At 32.2% G+C, this 16454-nt stretch overlaps 2 protein-coding genes across 6 annotated transcripts; both read left to right on the top strand.

The window, feature by feature from the left end:
* The first annotated feature begins 3106 nt into the window (after nt 1-3106).
* On the top strand, nt 3107-10022 carry LOC102626448 (2-oxoglutarate and iron-dependent oxygenase domain-containing protein CP2). Of its 2 annotated transcripts, none has more exons than XM_006490642.4 (9): nt 3107-3702; nt 4323-4364; nt 4465-4641; nt 4735-4885; nt 5332-5418; nt 5725-5849; nt 7663-7781; nt 8519-8630; nt 9557-10022. In XM_006490642.4, the coding sequence occupies exons 1-9, from the start codon at nt 3373-3375 to the stop codon at nt 9590-9592; spliced, it is 1179 nt and encodes a 392-aa protein (XP_006490705.1). In that variant the 5' UTR covers nt 3107-3372; the 3' UTR covers nt 9593-10022. The 2 variants fall into 2 exon arrangements, with proteins under 2 accessions (XP_006490705.1, XP_006490704.1); XM_006490641.4 differs by having other exon boundaries at nt 3112-3702; nt 4317-4364.
* Nucleotides 10023-11459: 1437 nt separating this feature from the next.
* On the top strand, nt 11460-16224 carry LOC102626950 (probable protein phosphatase 2C 8). 4 transcript variants are annotated; one of them, XM_052441449.1, is made up of 10 exons: nt 11470-11880; nt 12005-12105; nt 12234-12257; nt 12359-12403; nt 12949-13001; nt 13505-13666; nt 13832-13915; nt 14229-14318; nt 14443-14490; nt 15902-16224. In XM_052441449.1, exons 1-10 carry the CDS (start codon nt 11615-11617, stop codon nt 16010-16012), a joined length of 984 nt encoding a protein of 327 aa, XP_052297409.1. In that variant the 5' UTR covers nt 11470-11614; the 3' UTR covers nt 16013-16224. The 4 variants fall into 4 exon arrangements, with proteins under 4 accessions (XP_006490709.1, XP_052297409.1, XP_006490706.1 ...); XM_006490643.4 differs by having other exon boundaries at nt 11471-11880; nt 12005-12113; nt 12221-12257; XM_006490645.4 differs by lacking the exon at nt 12234-12257 and having other exon boundaries at nt 11471-11880.
* The last annotated feature ends 230 nt before the right edge of the window (nt 16225-16454 follow it).

Raw genomic sequence — 16454 nt, 5'->3', positions numbered from 1 at the left:
AAGTTTAACAATAAGTTGAGATCTATAAAATGAACTTGAAATATTTAACCAAAATATTAGAACTCAATTAAAAGAATTGGAATAAAGAACCAAAAAGTAGTGGAAATAAGAGTAGAAGAAGTTAACCCAAAAGTTGAAATAACTTAACAAGAATTTGATAAATTTTAACAGAAAATAAAGATCTAAAAATTGAACTTGAAATTTCTAAACAAAATGTTGGAATTCAATAAAATGAGTAGGAATATAGAACCAAAAAGTGGTGGAAAAATAAATTGAAATAATTTACCAAAAACTATATAAAGTTTAACAAATTGTAGAGATATAAAAATAAACTTGAAATATCTATTCAAAAAGCTGAAAGTGGATGAAAAGAGTGGAAATACAGAACCAAAAGCTAGTGGGAAAATGAGTTGAAATGACTTACAAAAATTTAGATAAATCATTACTAGAAATAAGAATTTGAAAAGTAAACTTGAAATATACATTATAAATATTGGAATGTGACAAAATAAGTAGGAATGTAACCATTTTGTGATATGTTTATATTTTTTGTACTATTTTTAAATTTTAAATTATTACAATCTTTTTCCTCATTTAATTAAAATTTTATTCTTTTTTTCCAAATTTTTTCATAATTTTTTCACATTAAAAATAAATAAAAATATAATTTTCATTATATTATCCGATTAAAAACCGATTGTACCGGTTGCATGCATGCGTTGTATGAGATACAGCGCTTTATGGTAGGTTGACTCTTAAGTTGGCCTCTCTATGTATTAATTGATTACGGGTCAAAAAAGTACTTGCACAAAGCAGCATTAGATTGTGTCAGAAGTTCAACACTATCATTCCTAAAGCATGATTTCTAAATTCGTCATATCTCAAAAAATTGTGAATGTGATTAAATAATAAATGCTTTAGCCAACTTTCAATTTTATGTATCGCTCTTAAATTTTGACACGATTCGATTATTCGATATGAATATAATATGAATAAATAAATATGAATTATTAAATTTAACACGATTATTATATAGGTGGGATTCAGGTTGATACAAATTTTTTTTATGTTGGGTTATAATTAAAATTTTTGTACCATTTACCTAATTAATAACACAATTATATTTTCTGTTTTAAATTAATTTGTATATTCTTGTCATCAAAACTCAGATATTGAAAATAATTCTTATTTTTTTTTTGGAAGGATAAACATAACACAATATTTCATTTATAAACTTTATATAGATTTAGGACTTTAATAGTGTAAATATGTAATATTTTGGTAAATATTTATATTTTATCATATATATGTGTGTGTGTGCGCGCAAACGTTTAACATAAGTTTTGTTAAATATATAGATATTAAACGAGTGATTAGATAACCCATTTATTTTCTATATTGGGTTAGGATTTCAATATTTTGATACGAGTATTAAATCGGCCTTGTTTGATTGACCTAAATTTGACAAGACACGAAGCTAACATGACACGAACACGACTTGATACCTCGTTTTGCCAGCTCTAATTTTATGTATGGCTAGAAGACTAGATAATTAACTATTATTATTATTATATTATTATTATTATCATTGAAAATTTTATTTTTATTATTATTATTATTATTAGGGAAAATGACACCTTCGAAAAGTGGTCACGTAAACCCCAAATTTTTAATAAATGATACCAAGATTCTCATCTGACTATAAAAACCCTTTGGTTATGTTAATTAAAAAAATTAAGTTCAATGTTTTATAATAAATAGAAATATAATATTAAAATAAATGTAACAATATATATATATATATATATATATAATAGTTTCAATATTAAAAATATTTTAATACTTTACAATCTTATATTAGATTAAATTAGAAACATAATATTAAAATAGATATATAAAAATTTACACTTTTCATGATTATATAAAATAAGTTTAATATTATTAATATGAATCTATTTAGCGAAATATTTATTTAAATTTTTTGTAATAAATACAAATATATTATTAAAATAAATATATATAATAATTTGCATTTTAAAAATTATTTTATATATATAAATATTCTAATATTACAATAGAACCTCCAAATATGAATACTCTATATATGAATAACTTCTTCATAGTAATAAAAAATTGTGGTCCCAACTTGGGACCGGTTATAATTAAGAATAATCTCCACATTGTAATAAATTATATTTTTTATAGGTCTCATTTTAATAAACTTACCTCCACATAATAATAATATTTCAAAAATATATATCATGTTACATTAAATAATTAGGATGTAACAAAATATCTTTCTAAAATTGTTTATGACAATTATTTATTTTTTAAAGTTGCAACCACATCTTTCAACTTGCGGGTATGTATTAATTGGTTAGCATAGATATCTTCTTGTTGAAACCAAAATATTTCTATCTTCTCAAGTATGTTTGTAGCTTCCTAGTATGAAACTTTTTGTATTAATTTTTTGAAACTATATATCTTTTTTATTAATATCTATCCATTGAATTTGACTCACTTATTAATTTATTAATACATGACGTAATTTACCTCTATATCATTTGCATTAGAGATAATTAAGTAAAGATAATAATTTTTGTACTATACCTCTATTGAGTTATAATCTTTTTATAAGAATAAATTTCTCTAGTCCCAACAATATAATTGTATAGAGGTTTTATTGTGTTTGTCTACTAAACAAATAAAATTGTTCAAATTATATTTGTATTTATTAAAAAAAATTAAAATCAATTCTTTAACTTAATAAAACTATAAGGTATTATAATTAAAAGGAAATTTTAGTATCACTTCTTAAAAATTGAGAGATTTAAATACCTATTTTCTTAAATTTTAAGATCTAACTGTCCTTTTTCCTTATCTTCGAGACTGCATTCTTGTAACTAGTTTTCGGAAATATATCAACGGTGTTACTTTATTCGGAAAAAAAAAAACTAAATAAGCGTAATTTTGAATTGCCGTCGTTAGAAATCTCTATCTTGTCATATATGCCAACAAATTGTCATAACAATCCAACTGTTTCTTTCTGCGCGTCTTAAACACGCGGCAATCAACACTCTAATCATCTTCGCGTTCACTTCACGAATTCGTAGAACACGTGCTTTGCTTAAACCAGAAGAAATAATGATAATTTTAAAAAATAACATTCTTAAAAAAACTACCCGTTCTTTCTTTCCTCCAAAACCCTAACTGCAACAGAATACAGTTTCCTTCACGTCTCTGATTAAAATTACAAACCACCAAAAATAATTTATTCAAAATTCCAATTTATCGTCTAAATCGTAGTATATTCCACAAATGCTCCATTTTATAGTCTTAAATTAATCTGAAATTATCTCCCTGCTCCTCGCCATGTCCTCCGGGGATCGCCGGGAAGCAGCTCCGGCGGCCGGAGAGGTGAAAAACGGCGTCGTTTCAGGAGATTTGAGCCAGCGGCAGATACAGTCGGAACCGGCATCGGGTGTGGTGGCGCCGAGCCAGAACCAGAGACTGAGGCTGAACCCTAGCAAGGACCACAAGCCGGAGAGCTATGATGATATGCAGTTGGACTTCAGTCCGTCGATTTTCAGCTCTTTGGAGAGGTACTTGCCCCCACCTATGCTGGGTGTGAACAGAGAAGAGAAGGTGAAATTCATGAGAGAAATTCTAATGAAGTATTTGCCGCAAGGGGAAAGGACCAGAGTATGTCAATTTGAAAATTTTCTTTTTCCTTCTTTCGGTTATGGGAATCAAAACGAGGATATATTTAGAAGAATATTCGAAATTCTGATTAGGGTTTTGCATTGCTTCTCCTTCTTGAATTTCTAACGTAACGGACATGTGTGATTGGATGGAAATGACCAAAATGCCCTTGAGTTCTGTTTGGTATGATAAATGATGAATTGTGGATGGAATTTGGTGGGAAATTTTTGTAATTGTACTTAATTGGATGATAAACATATCTAATGATAAAGCTACTCTTTTTACCGTCACAGAATTGTGCATTTTACAAAATTCTATTAAGCTGTTATGAACATATCATGACTTCAACAACCATTTTAGCTGAGTTTCTAAGGGTATTTTCAGGACTAACATGCTGAAGCCTCACTTTGAAAGCACGACAACTTAGAGTTTGCTAAGTGCCCCTCTTTTCTTGGTAGCTGATATTTACTGCCCTCGTGGACACTTGACAGCTAGTGATTTCAGCCATTCTTTTTGGAAATATTCATGCCCATTTTAATTTAACTGTCATCTGTATTTAAATGATTTCACTGAAGAAGACACTTTATAATTTGATTTGAAATTTCCTGTGTTAGGTTCAGAGACATAGGGATTACCGGCAGAAGATAATAACTAACTATCAGGTATTACAAATGTTGACTCTTTGATCAGTATCTGCCCTTCTCCTCTTACGTTTTGAAGGATTGAAGATATGATTTCCACTGCTCTGTCACTTATGCACAGCCTCTACATCGAGAATTATACAATCTGCACATTGGAAACTTCTTTGTCCCTCCATTTGTCAAAGCAATCCAAGACAACACAGAGGAAAGCTTTAGAAGTATAATCTCAGAACCCTCTCCAGGTGTATTTACTTTTGAGATGCTTCAGCCACGTTTCTGTGAGTTATTGTTAGCAGAGGTAATTGTTTATTACTTTCTCATCTTCAAAGCTCCATCTACGTTTCTGTGTAATTTCTCTCATATATTCTTAGGGTGTTGTTTGATTGTGTAGGTAGAAAACTTTGAAAAGTGGGTTAATGAAGCAAAATTTCGAATCATGAGACCAAATACAATGAACAAGTATGGTGCAGTGCTTGATGATTTTGGCCTGGAAACCATGCTTGATAAGCTTATGGAGACTTATATTCGCCCTCTATCTAAAGGTAACATCTATGCATGTAGATGTTAATTGATCACATGACTCAAAAGTTTAAGCTATTAGGCAAGGGCTCAATAATGTTATTTAATCTCCAACAACTTAAGAACAAACACAAGCAAAACAACTTTTTTATAATGTAATCAATTGAAAATGAGTGGATTTGAACGCAATACCTCTTTATCAAACTGATTCTGCTACCAATGTTAAGTTACCTTTTACATAAAAGCTTAAGCTTATAGATATGGGCCAAACAAATAGTATTTAAGCTCTAACAATAAAGATACCCCATTTTTCATTTCTTAATAGAATAAAAAAGCAATGATTTTTTTCTTCTCAAAAAAATTAATAAATAAAAAAATAAAGTAGCAACAATTTTTTAGTAGTTTTTATTTCTTATATTTAAATCTTTATTTCTTATATTTAACTTGTTACATTTTTCTTGTTATACAGTTTTCTTTGCAGAGGTTGGTGGATCAACTCTGGACTCCCATCATGGTTTTGTTGTTGAATATGGTAAAGATAGAGACGTTGATCTAGGTAGGTGCTTGCTTTTTGCATTTCTTCCTGAAATTATTTTGTGCCTACAGCTTTCACTAGCTTTTACATCCTTTAATTGTCAAAGATTGCTACTTTGTTAATTTTATATTCATTAACTTCTCACTTATCACATAGAAGTTGGCTGCAGATGAATTCTCATTGTCTAGAATTCAGATAATTCAGATATAGTTTTACATAATCACTGTACCCCGTGCCAAAGAAGTTGTATAACAGCATTATATCCTTAATTTGTTTCAGTTTGGTGAAAATCATGTGGTTGATAATCATACGTTTTACATTTTTTAGGATTTCATGTGGATGACTCTGAAGTGACCTTAAATGTATGCTTGGGTAAGCAATTTACTGGTGGAGAGTTATTTTTCCGAGGAACAAGATGTGAAAAACATGTAAATACTGGAAGTCAGACTGAGGTATGTTAGTCTTTAAGCCGTAATAATAGTTAAACAAAATTAGTATCAGGCATAGCTAACCATTGAGGATACTGATATCAATACTTCTTTTGAGCTTTGTGTTCAAATTATGAGTAAACCGCTTCAACTTGTTCAATTGTCAGGATATATGTGTGTTCGTGCATGAATTAAAGAATTTACATTCGTGTGTATAATTGGATGTGTGTTAGATGTATATATTTTTTGATGATGAGTAATTTTTATATAATAAGCAATACGCTGTAAAATCTCCAAGATATCATACTCTAAAATTTGTTGTCTAAGATCTTTGATTTCTTTTCTGGACAGCATGATTGGTCATTCATCACAGCTGCATCATGTGAAATTGTTGAATGCGATCGTTGACTTGTGTTTCTGATTATACACAATCATCTGGCCAAGTAGACTGATGAAATATACAAATAGTATGTATGATATCACCATACAGATGCTGGCTATCTAAGAATATCATAACTACATTGGTTTGAGGGCTATGCAGCCTGAATATGATATATTTATTGAATCAAGACTGAAAGTCTTTAATGATTTATTGATTTATGCATACCATGTGCCCTCTTTTGGGAGCTTTTACTCTTATGAAGCAGCAGTTAATCTGCCCTTAGGAAAACCATTTCTCATTAGCAATAATGAAATAAATGGTGAACTGAATGAACTGTATGCCTTGCATTGGATAAATTCTATTTCCAAAATAGATCATACCCAGTAATTGATATAAGTATGAGATATCTGGTCTAGTGACTGTCATGTTTTTAAGATTACTAATTAAGATGAAATAAGAGTTCCCTTCCTACGTTGGAAGTAGTTGGTGTGGATAAAAAACTCCTGAATCTAGTTGATTGTGGACAAAATACCAAGGCCCAGCATAAGTGGCCCGTAATTAATCCAACAAAAGAACTTGAAACACTTGATGATGTGCTTTAACTAATAGCCACTGGCACATAGATGGTAATTTCAGCAAAAATTGCTTTTAGGTTAATCAGTGAGGCTGTTATGCAGTGGCATTCATAGGAGTTAAGAGGTGGTGCTTAATTGGCATTGTGGCTAAGCATGCTTATTCTGAATTTGGCAAGCTTAATTGGAGGTTAGCCCATCTACAGTTCAAGAGTATAGCTATACTTTTGTTTTGTATGGTTTTAAGCTCCATTTGGGATCTATGGACAAGTGTCCTTTTTTGAGCAGACAAATTGCCTCCTATGTTGTAAAGCTCTTATTTTATTGAATACTTCTGTCTTCTTAGGGGTAAAAAATGGCATTGTGGTGCATTGATTTTTCTAACTTTGCTTTGTGGTGGTGTTTATTGCTCTCTTTATGGTATGCTATTTTATTTTGGTGTTGTATATCTAGCCTTCTCTGGTAATCGTACATTAAAAGACAACTCAATTCTGAATACGGAAAGTGCTTTGCATGATTCAAATATCAACAAAAGCACATATGTAAAATCTGAATAATGAATGTTTTATTCAACTTGAAAACTCCCTCTCCTCATATATCTAGCCTGAATTATGGACCATTCAGCATAAGGATTTGAAGTTAAACATCAAAGAAATGAATATGATGGTGTTGATATACTGGTAATTTGTTATTCATGGCAATGCTAGACTATTCTTTTTCATGATATGTCTGCTTACTATATTCCAGATATACCTTTGTGTGCGTTTGTGTGTTCCGCTTATGCACGTGTGTCCATGCTTGTGTATGTTTATCTTTATGTAAAGACGATAAGAGCTTTGTACAGTTGTACATGTTTTTTGACGGATTATTTTGCTGAAAGTAGGAGATCTTTGATTATTCTCATGTCCCTGGGCGAGCTGTTCTTCATCGTGGTCGCCATCGCCATGGTGCTAGAGCCACGACATCTGGTCATAGGGTCAATTTACTCTTATGGTGCAGAAGGTACTTCTGTTTCTTGTACTTCTTTTCTAGCTAAGTACTTCCATGAGTTTTCAGGTCCCTTGACTTCATACGAGAATTAATTGATATTAATTACCATATGCTTTTTTTCTGCTTGTGGCAATTGTTGTGTCAAAAGTTTCTACTCTTAGTTATGTCTCTTATTCCCATTACGAAAGGAACATTTTCGTTAGTGCTATCTGAAAAGGTTTTTGGTCTTATACTACTGTATAGACCTTTTCTGTTTTCTCTGTTCTGTCTATTATCATTTTCATAGAAAATAATATTTTGAAAAGGCAACCTGTGCGTTATTTAGAACTATTATTGAAGCCAGAGATTTGACATTAAATGTACCCAGCTTCAAAAAAAAAAAGAACTTGATCATGACCCATATTGAGTTGCTCAGGCCTGTAACTGATTGCGCTCAGAAGAGAGAACATGGACTATATTGCACTCAGAAGAGAGAACATGGAGTGTCATTGGCTTCTTAGTGCTGGTCTGGGTCAACCAGTTTAGGTTTGGCTCTTAATATGAAGTTGGATCCTTTTCATATGATATTCTGGACGGACAAGCTGTTGATGCTTGAAGTCACATAAGTAGTTGATCATTCAGGGTTGCAAGATGTAATATTGATGCTTTATGAATTCAGCTGCTGCAGCTGTGGCTGATTCTTCTTTATGTTGCTCTTTTGCTGAAGTTAAAATGCCTTTTGTTGATCAAAAGTTCATTTTTCTCTACAGTTCCGTTTTTAGAGAAATGAAGAGGTATCAAAAGGATTTCTCTAGTTGGTGTGGAGAATGCTTCCGTGAGAAGAAAGAAAGGCAACGGTTATCAATTGCTGCTACCAAATCGGTAAAAAATTCTGTGCTTCCCATGCACACACGTACAATTTGAGGAACACTCGCATCTTATACTCAAGATACTTGCGTAAGCATAACCAACTATTATGTTAACTTATAGTAAGCCCATTCTCAAAATCTTCATGCAAGAAGAAAAATCTTTACAAAATCAGAAACCAGATATATTTTATTCTCACGATAAAAACAAGAGACTAACCTGTTATGGCATTTGTCCATGCTACAATCTACTCCGGTACTTGCAAATTGCACTCTTGCCTATAAAATAATCTGTGAAAGTAAATTTTGTTGTTTTAAGATTCCAAATATGTGGCCACTGGGGCTCGATGCCCAGTGGTAACTCATGCCCTCAAAATGCTGTAGGGCTCATTTCAATCCCCTTCCCCAAAAATGTGGATTAGAGGCAAATTTTTATAAAGAATCGGCTAGGGATGGCAATTTTTCCCAATGAGATGGGATCCTGATTGGGACATATGTTTGTCCCATAAAAAAAATTTAGGGACGGGAGTGGGACATTTTTTTATCCCAATTACATATGCGGACGGGAGTGGGATAGACAAATTCTGTCCCATCCCGTCTCATTACCGATTAAGAATGGAAATTTTTTCAATTGGGATGGGATTGGGATGTTTTTTCATTCCATTTGCATATAAATCCCAGTCCCATCCCGTCCCATTGCCAACCCTAGAATCAGCAGATTTCAGATTATCACATATCTATAGAATTGTGTACAAGTTAGAAAGTAAAAAGATCCTAAATGTGTGAGAGATGAAGATGGAGATCTTAAGTTGAAACAGGTCGAAAGAAAAAGGAAGAAACATTGTACTACTATGTTTGAAGAAGTTGGCTTTTTTCACATGATTTCTTATTATGTTTGATGAATTATTTATATGAATTTCTATTTAATTTAATCCTGTGCAGGAGTTGCTTAAGCAGGAAGGTGAATCCACAACCTGAGCTGTTCTTAATTCTAATAGTAACTTCTACTGAATGATTGTGAAACTCTGTAGCTGTATTCATAAATCAAGCATCAAAGTGATGCAATTGGCAATCCCAAAAGGAGTAGATTTTCGTGTTTCGTATCGACGCAAAACAGGTGTATGTACAAATCATATCTGGGTAGATTGGATACTTTGTTTAGCAGCATGTATGAATTCTTTGTAAAAAGATGTTAGTACTAATCCCAAAAGTACTAGTCATTGGTCTCGGCATTGTTCTCAGGGAATTCTCAGGGAAACATTGGGTACTCGGAGAACATATGTGAATAAATCTGTAACTCATCATTTTATGATGGTAGTTTTCTGTTGTACTAAATCCTTATTATTCTTCTTTGTTTGCACTGAATTTTTTTCAATATTGAGGGATTTGGGCCTCTTCTTTTTCTTCATATTCGTTTCCATAAGAAATAAAAAGACAATATTGAGTAAATCTTTTACTTGTATAGCTCTGCTATCTGATAAGTAATTGTAAGTTGTAACTGTGCCCACATGGCAATGGACTGAAATTTGAATTTCCCTTCTAAAATTTTTCAAATAACTTTTTTCTTAAAGGGAAAAGAATTGATACACTGCTAATATTCAGGGAAAGAAACAAAAGACTCCCTTTTAAAAAGATATTTAGATTCTTATTTCTTAACCGGTTTTATTTATTTTAACAGAAATTATATTTTGAGCTTATAATTACCATTATCTCCTTCTAACCATATATACACACACACGCGCGTATGACAATTGAGATTTTGGTAAGTATAGGTTTTACTGCGAGCATTAGTACATGAGTTCGAGGAAAGTTGGTATCAAACTGGAAGCAATGAACACGAACTGTATATTCTTGCCACTAGAGACTCACAATCTTAATTGAACATTTTCAAATAATTGTGTATGACTGATCACCTAAATTCAAATTTTATATGAGGTAAAGGATCAAAAATGAATTTCTCATCCCATTATCTTCATTGTAATTTTTTAAACATATTTGTCTTTTTCTTTTTTCTTTTTTAAATCTTAGAATTGAATGAACTGATTTGGTAATAATTTTTTTTTTTGAAACTCAAGATTAACTTCTAATTCTTAAAAGGATGGGGTATTTGAATTCACTAATTTTCTCTTTACACCATAATTAATTAAGGATTTTGAAAAAGTTACTAAACCCTTTCTTCTCTTTTTATTCTTAATTTTACAAATTCCTATAATTCATTCAGATACATTTTTGTAGGTGTAAATAATTGGTATTACTAACTAAGAGGATTAAAATCCATCATTTAAAAATAGGAGTTTGTTATATTACATAATCATATATGTCCGTTGGATGAAAATCTAACGATTGTGGAAATATAAGATAATAAAATTATATTATTTCCACAACCATTGGATGAAAATCTAACGGCTGCTATATAATCATGTGTGTTACATGATTATATAATATAACAAAAACCTTAAAAATAAACATCAACAAAATTTTATTAGCCATGAAAATTAATGAATATCAAGAAATTAATTTTTTTCAAATACAAAAGCTAATGAATATTAAAAAAAATTCATATATATATATATATAAAGTATGCAATATAGATCATAATATATTAAGAAAAATTGAAAAATAAATTTTAAAGAGAGTGAAATTCAGTATTTAGTTTACAAAAAGTTAGAGTAAAGAAATTATGTAATTATAAAATAGGGTGAAGAAATTCGTGGAGGATAATTTTAATAATTTTAAAATATTAAATCTTTAATAATAAATTTATTTTCTTAAATGGGTGTCAAGGGAAATTTGATGGATCTAAATAACTCTATCCTTCTTAAAATTACTTTTGGTCATCAAGGAACGAGGGCAGTATATTCATATTACACCAAATTTGGATCAGTTTAGCAGTCTATCCTGGTCAAGGTTCTACTATTCAAGTTTCCAAACACAACGCTTGCATTGTGAGTAGCGCTCTAAACATCACGCCTGCCGCTTGCTTTCACCGGCAAAGGCGGAATGAGTGAAAGCGAGACTCAGGAGCAGCAGCAGAAGCCGAAACGTGAAGGTGACTTCGATGACTTCAATTTGATCGCCAAAAAATCCAAAATCGAAAAAGTTAACGAAAATGAAGAAGAAGCAGCACGTGCACAAATTATGCACAAGCAAATTGATTTTGTTGAAATCGAGGCCGATGCCGCCGAAGATAAGGGCTCTAGACACACCATGGAAGATGCTTCGGTTGTCTTGGTCGATGCCTCCTCTGATTCTCCTCCGAATTTGAGGTTAAGTTTTTTTTTTAGAATTAAAAAAATTGAATTGAATTCATTATTGTTGTTGTTATTGTTATTGGTGTTGTTGTTGTTATTATTATTAATTATTTTTTTAGTTTGTGAGTTATAATAATAGGTGTGCGCATTTTGCAATATACGACGGACATGGAGGTCGTTTAGCAGCTGAGTATGCTCAGAAGCGTCTACATGCTAATGTTATTTCAGCTGGCTTACCACGTGAGTTGGTGTGTTTGCTGGTGGTTGCATTTATTAATTCTTTGGACAGCGTTTGATTTTTTATTATTATTATTATTATTATTATTATTATTATTATCTTTGTAACGTTTTTCAGTTGGATGTCAAAGCTGCCAAAAAAGCCATACTTGATGGTAAAAACAAAAAATGATGAAATCTTTTCATTTTTGCTTCTTTTGTTTATTAATTTTACTTGAACTATTTTATACATTTTTTTTTGGGGTTTGTAATGTAGGTTTTCGGAAAACGGATGAATCTCTTCTTCAAGAAAGTGTTTCAGGTAAAATGGAATACTTGAATTGCCAACTCTTAAAGTTAATGTTTCTATTCTTTCAAGCAATGCTAATTGGTTGTGTTTAAGGGATCCTCAGAGCAATAAGTTGTGTATGCTAATGCCTACCTATGAAACTGATGCACATGAAAATTTAGAGTAGGAATAAGAACTATGGCTTCACAAACTGCTTGGTCGATGATACTATATGGTGCATTTGAAGTGATGTGGGAAAGAGTCATGTGATTGGAGTAATTGGTCTAAAGATTTTCATTAATGTTACTAGTAAATAAACTACTTTCACCTTATAATGCCGGCCTCTCAATGCCTTGAAATTCTATTCTCTTGTTATGATTTAATTATTTAGTTTTGATACATGTATGATATAAACTTCATATGGGGTTTCTCGTTATTACAACATAAGATGTTTTAACTGTCATCCTTTTCACTATTTTTCTTCTTTTGTAAAAAATGTCTTCTTCCTATTTGTTATCAATTATAGATACTAGAAAACAATGAGTCACTTCTCGTTGCTGGTTTCACGCTCTTATTAGGAGGATGGCAGGACGGTGCTACAGCTGTATGTATTTGGATACTAGGACGAACTGTAAGTTATCAACTACTTGAACTTACATTTTCTATTTCTTAAATAAATTATTGAAATACTTAATTTAGAAAGTCCATTTAGAAGGTGCAATACAAGTCTTCCTGTGAAACCAGTCTGTAGGATGTGATTAAATTTTTATCAACTACATGAATAAAAGGTCTGATGCACATTTTTGAGTGAATGGTAGTAGAAAGGAGCTCTCTCTCTCTCTCCACAGGAAATTTTGGAACATAGTGTGGTTGACTACTTGCATTGTCATGGTTCATTTGGTTGATGAGCATACAAATTTATTGCTGAGATTTTGCTGACAAAGAAAAAGAATCAGTAAAAATTGCAATTTCAATATGTGCTAATCACATTTGAACTTGAGCTTTTGCGAAAAATTGCAATTTCAATATGTGCTAATCACATTTGAACTTGAGCTTTTGCGATGCTTTTCATTTTCTTTTTTTCCTTCTGTATCTCTTGTCAACATCTATTTGATCTGCAACTACTGTTTCTAGGTTTTCGTTGCTAATATTGGGGATGCAAAAGCAGTGGTTGCTAGATCATCTATTGTTGATGGATCTAATAATCATCTGGATGAATTAAGTTCATTGAAGGCCATTGTGGTGACAAGGGAACACAAAGCCATCTATCCGCAGGAACGGGCTCGTATTCAGAAGGTAAGGTCACATACATACAAAACACATGTCAGAGATCGTCTGATATTCTAAATTGGAGAGAGAGCTTTGTTGATACATGGCATTGTTACCTATCTATCCTTTTATTGTTTGTTATTCCACGTTGAGCACTTATGACCTACATACTATTGTATTTTGCTTCTCTAGTCTGGTGGTACTGTCAGTTCAAATGGAAGATTACAAGGACGCCTTGAAGTTTCTAGGGCATTTGGAGATCGCCAATTTAAAAAGGTTAGAATCCTTGTCTTTAGCTCAAATGACCATGCAGTGCAAATATTTTTATTTTTTTATTTGATAGTATTTTATTTGAATTTAGCTCAAAAGAATGTCTATGTTGGTGTTTTCTTTTTTTTTTTCTTGTCTTGTAAAAGTATGCTAACTATCGAGATATGAAATCTGATTTATTGATACCTTTGCAGGGGCATTGTGTCTCATTTTATAGTGCTACTAAAAGTATAAGAAACATTTTCATTCTATTGTGCCTGGCAACTTTTGAGCTACTTGTGCGATTTTTGGAAATCTGAACTAAGATAATGATCTGCAGTTTGGTGTTGTTGCAACGCCCGACATTCATTCCTTTGAGGTTACTGAGAGGGATCACTTCATCATTCTAGGTTGTGATGGTCTGTGGGGGGTATGTTTGCCTTTCATAGTTTTGGCATCTCTGTCTGTCAAATTAAAAGTCAGACTTTTAATTTGAAGGATTTCTACTTTTTGTTCCACTGTTTTTATCAAAGCATTTTTTTGAATTTTTGCAGGTGTTTGGACCTAGTGACGCAGTTGAATTTGTTCAGAAATTATTGAAGGTAACAGCACACTTTGCTTTCACTTGTCAGAGTGAAAAGCTTGTTGACTTTTTTATGGAACTTATAATATTAAGTGGTTGGTTTCCACTCAGACTTTCTTCACTTTAGTGGTTGTTCCAATAAAGGAATTGTTGCTATTACTTTTTCATCAAATATCAGCTTTCAAGAAACTTGTTTAGTGAATCATTTATCTTGCATATAATGTGGCCAGCTGTCCATCACATTAGTTGGCAGCTCCTGGCTGATAGATGGGGAAAATTTTTCCCCTTGCAAGTTGCTAGTATGTTTGCTGCCATAGGAGGATATCACATTCTTTCTTTTTTACTGTCTGTCATGAGAAGAAGCCTGCAGTGGTTAAAAGTAATTGTTATCATAGAAATTGTCTGTGATATCCATGGAGGAAATCGTACTCTTAGATAAGAGAAATGTCCTTAGTTGCTGCTCATCGGGGGATTATTCCAATATAGGATGAAATGGAGCTATACCGAATGTGGATTTCTTTCTTATTTGGGGAGTGATTTTGTCTTGTGTGTAAACTATACTTCACAGGTTGGGAAACATATTATGCGCTGGCTAAACCATGTTTTCTCTTTGATTAAATATAGAGGACACTGCCCATTACGTTTGAAAAAAAATGAAATACCATGGTTAACTCACCTCTGCTACATAAGAATACTCTAGCAACACCTAGTACTTCCAATGTATATGTTGCCATCACTCATCTATTACACTTAATATGAGATTATTCAGCTACCTCCAGTCATTTCTTACTAGATAACATTACACCTCTGTATCACCAATCTCTCGCCAATCTGACCTCCTAGTAACTATGTCACCATTCTTTGCAGACCTGTAGTCAGAACCATAATAACATATGAGATTATTCAGCTACCTCCAGTTGTTTCTTACTAGATAACATAACACCTCTGTATCACCAATCTCTCGCCAATCTGACTTCCTATTAACTATGTCACCATTCTTTGCAGACCTGTAGTCAGAACCATAATAACATATGAGCATTCATTGCTCTTAACATGCTAGTTTCTGTGGATCCCAATCAAAGTGCATGAAGGTACATATCGAAAATATTTTAAATTGTTGAGCTTCGGAGTTGTGAGGTTGATACTTCAATTTCATTGATGAAGTTGTCACTGGTTTAAAAAGTTAAGGCTTTTGTCTCTAAGAACAAGAAGGTTTGATGCCAAATCCTTGAATTGACAATCAAGGTTGACCTAATTCTAAGTATAGATTGCTTCCAATTTCAGCTTTAAGTAACACATAAGCTGTCTGTAAATTCGCAAATGAGCTGAGCAGTGGTACCACATGCTCTTTACCATTCTCTTGTGCTGAACATGCCATTATGTTGCTGGTGTTCAAAGGTTTGCTTAAAGAGGTTTTCAAATGTTTACAGGAGGGTTTGTCTGTTACAGCTGTGAGCCGCCGTCTCGTGAGGGAAGCAGTTCTTGAGCGACGCTGCAAAGATAATTGCACTGCAATTGTCATTATTTTCGGGCACAAGTGATTCTAACACCAGTACTGAATTGTGACTTTTGATTTTCCTGGTCATGAATTGCAGTGTGTGTTTTTATTTTTGTTTCTAACATAAAAAATATTGGCAAGTGACTCTTGTTCTGTATACTATATTCTGTGTTAGGTATAGCATGTTGTTTTTAAATGTAACAGTCACTCTCTTTTTCTTTTTCTTTTTTTAAATACATTTTTTCCCTTTTTCTATTTGGTTTCCTGATGCTGGCCTTATGATATTGCTAGATGTTCGAAGAATTAGTAGCTGTAAACATAGCATAAACTAGGTGGGAGTTCATTTTGTGCAATTGTTTTGATTACAAAAATGGTAATGAAATCAACAGTCGAGCTCTTTACTTCATTTTTTTATGCCAATTTTACTTGGTAGTTAATGTTTGCCATCCACTTGCACAATTATAGCGAGTGATGTTATCCCACAA

Source organism: Citrus sinensis, chromosome 1 (genome assembly GCF_022201045.2).
Source record: "Citrus sinensis cultivar Valencia sweet orange chromosome 1, DVS_A1.0, whole genome shotgun sequence".
In the NCBI taxonomy this organism is placed as follows: domain Eukaryota; kingdom Viridiplantae; phylum Streptophyta; class Magnoliopsida; order Sapindales; family Rutaceae; genus Citrus; species Citrus sinensis.
Note: the sequence above shows the minus strand (reverse complement) of the source record. Positions and strands in the feature narration are given on the sequence as shown.

Bases quoted from the DNA above. Each gene is read 5' to 3' on its own strand.
- LOC102626448 (XM_006490641.4), top strand. From the start codon at position 3,373: ATGTCCTCCGGGGATCGCCGGGAAGCAGCTCCGGCGGCCGGAGAGGTG. The intron at 4,886-5,331 runs GTAACATCTATG...CTTGTTATACAG, and splicing joins TATTCGCCCTCTATCTAAAG to TTTTCTTTGCAGAGGTTGGT. The intron at 7,782-8,518 runs GTACTTCTGTTT...TTTTCTCTACAG, and splicing joins TTACTCTTATGGTGCAGAAG to TTCCGTTTTTAGAGAAATGA.
- LOC102626950 (XM_006490643.4), top strand. From the start codon at position 11,615: ATGAGTGAAAGCGAGACTCAGGAGCAGCAGCAGAAGCCGAAACGTGAA. The intron at 14,319-14,442 runs GTATGTTTGCCT...GAATTTTTGCAG, and splicing joins GTTGTGATGGTCTGTGGGGG to GTGTTTGGACCTAGTGACGC. The intron at 14,491-15,901 runs GTAACAGCACAC...AAATGTTTACAG, and splicing joins TTGTTCAGAAATTATTGAAG to GAGGGTTTGTCTGTTACAGC.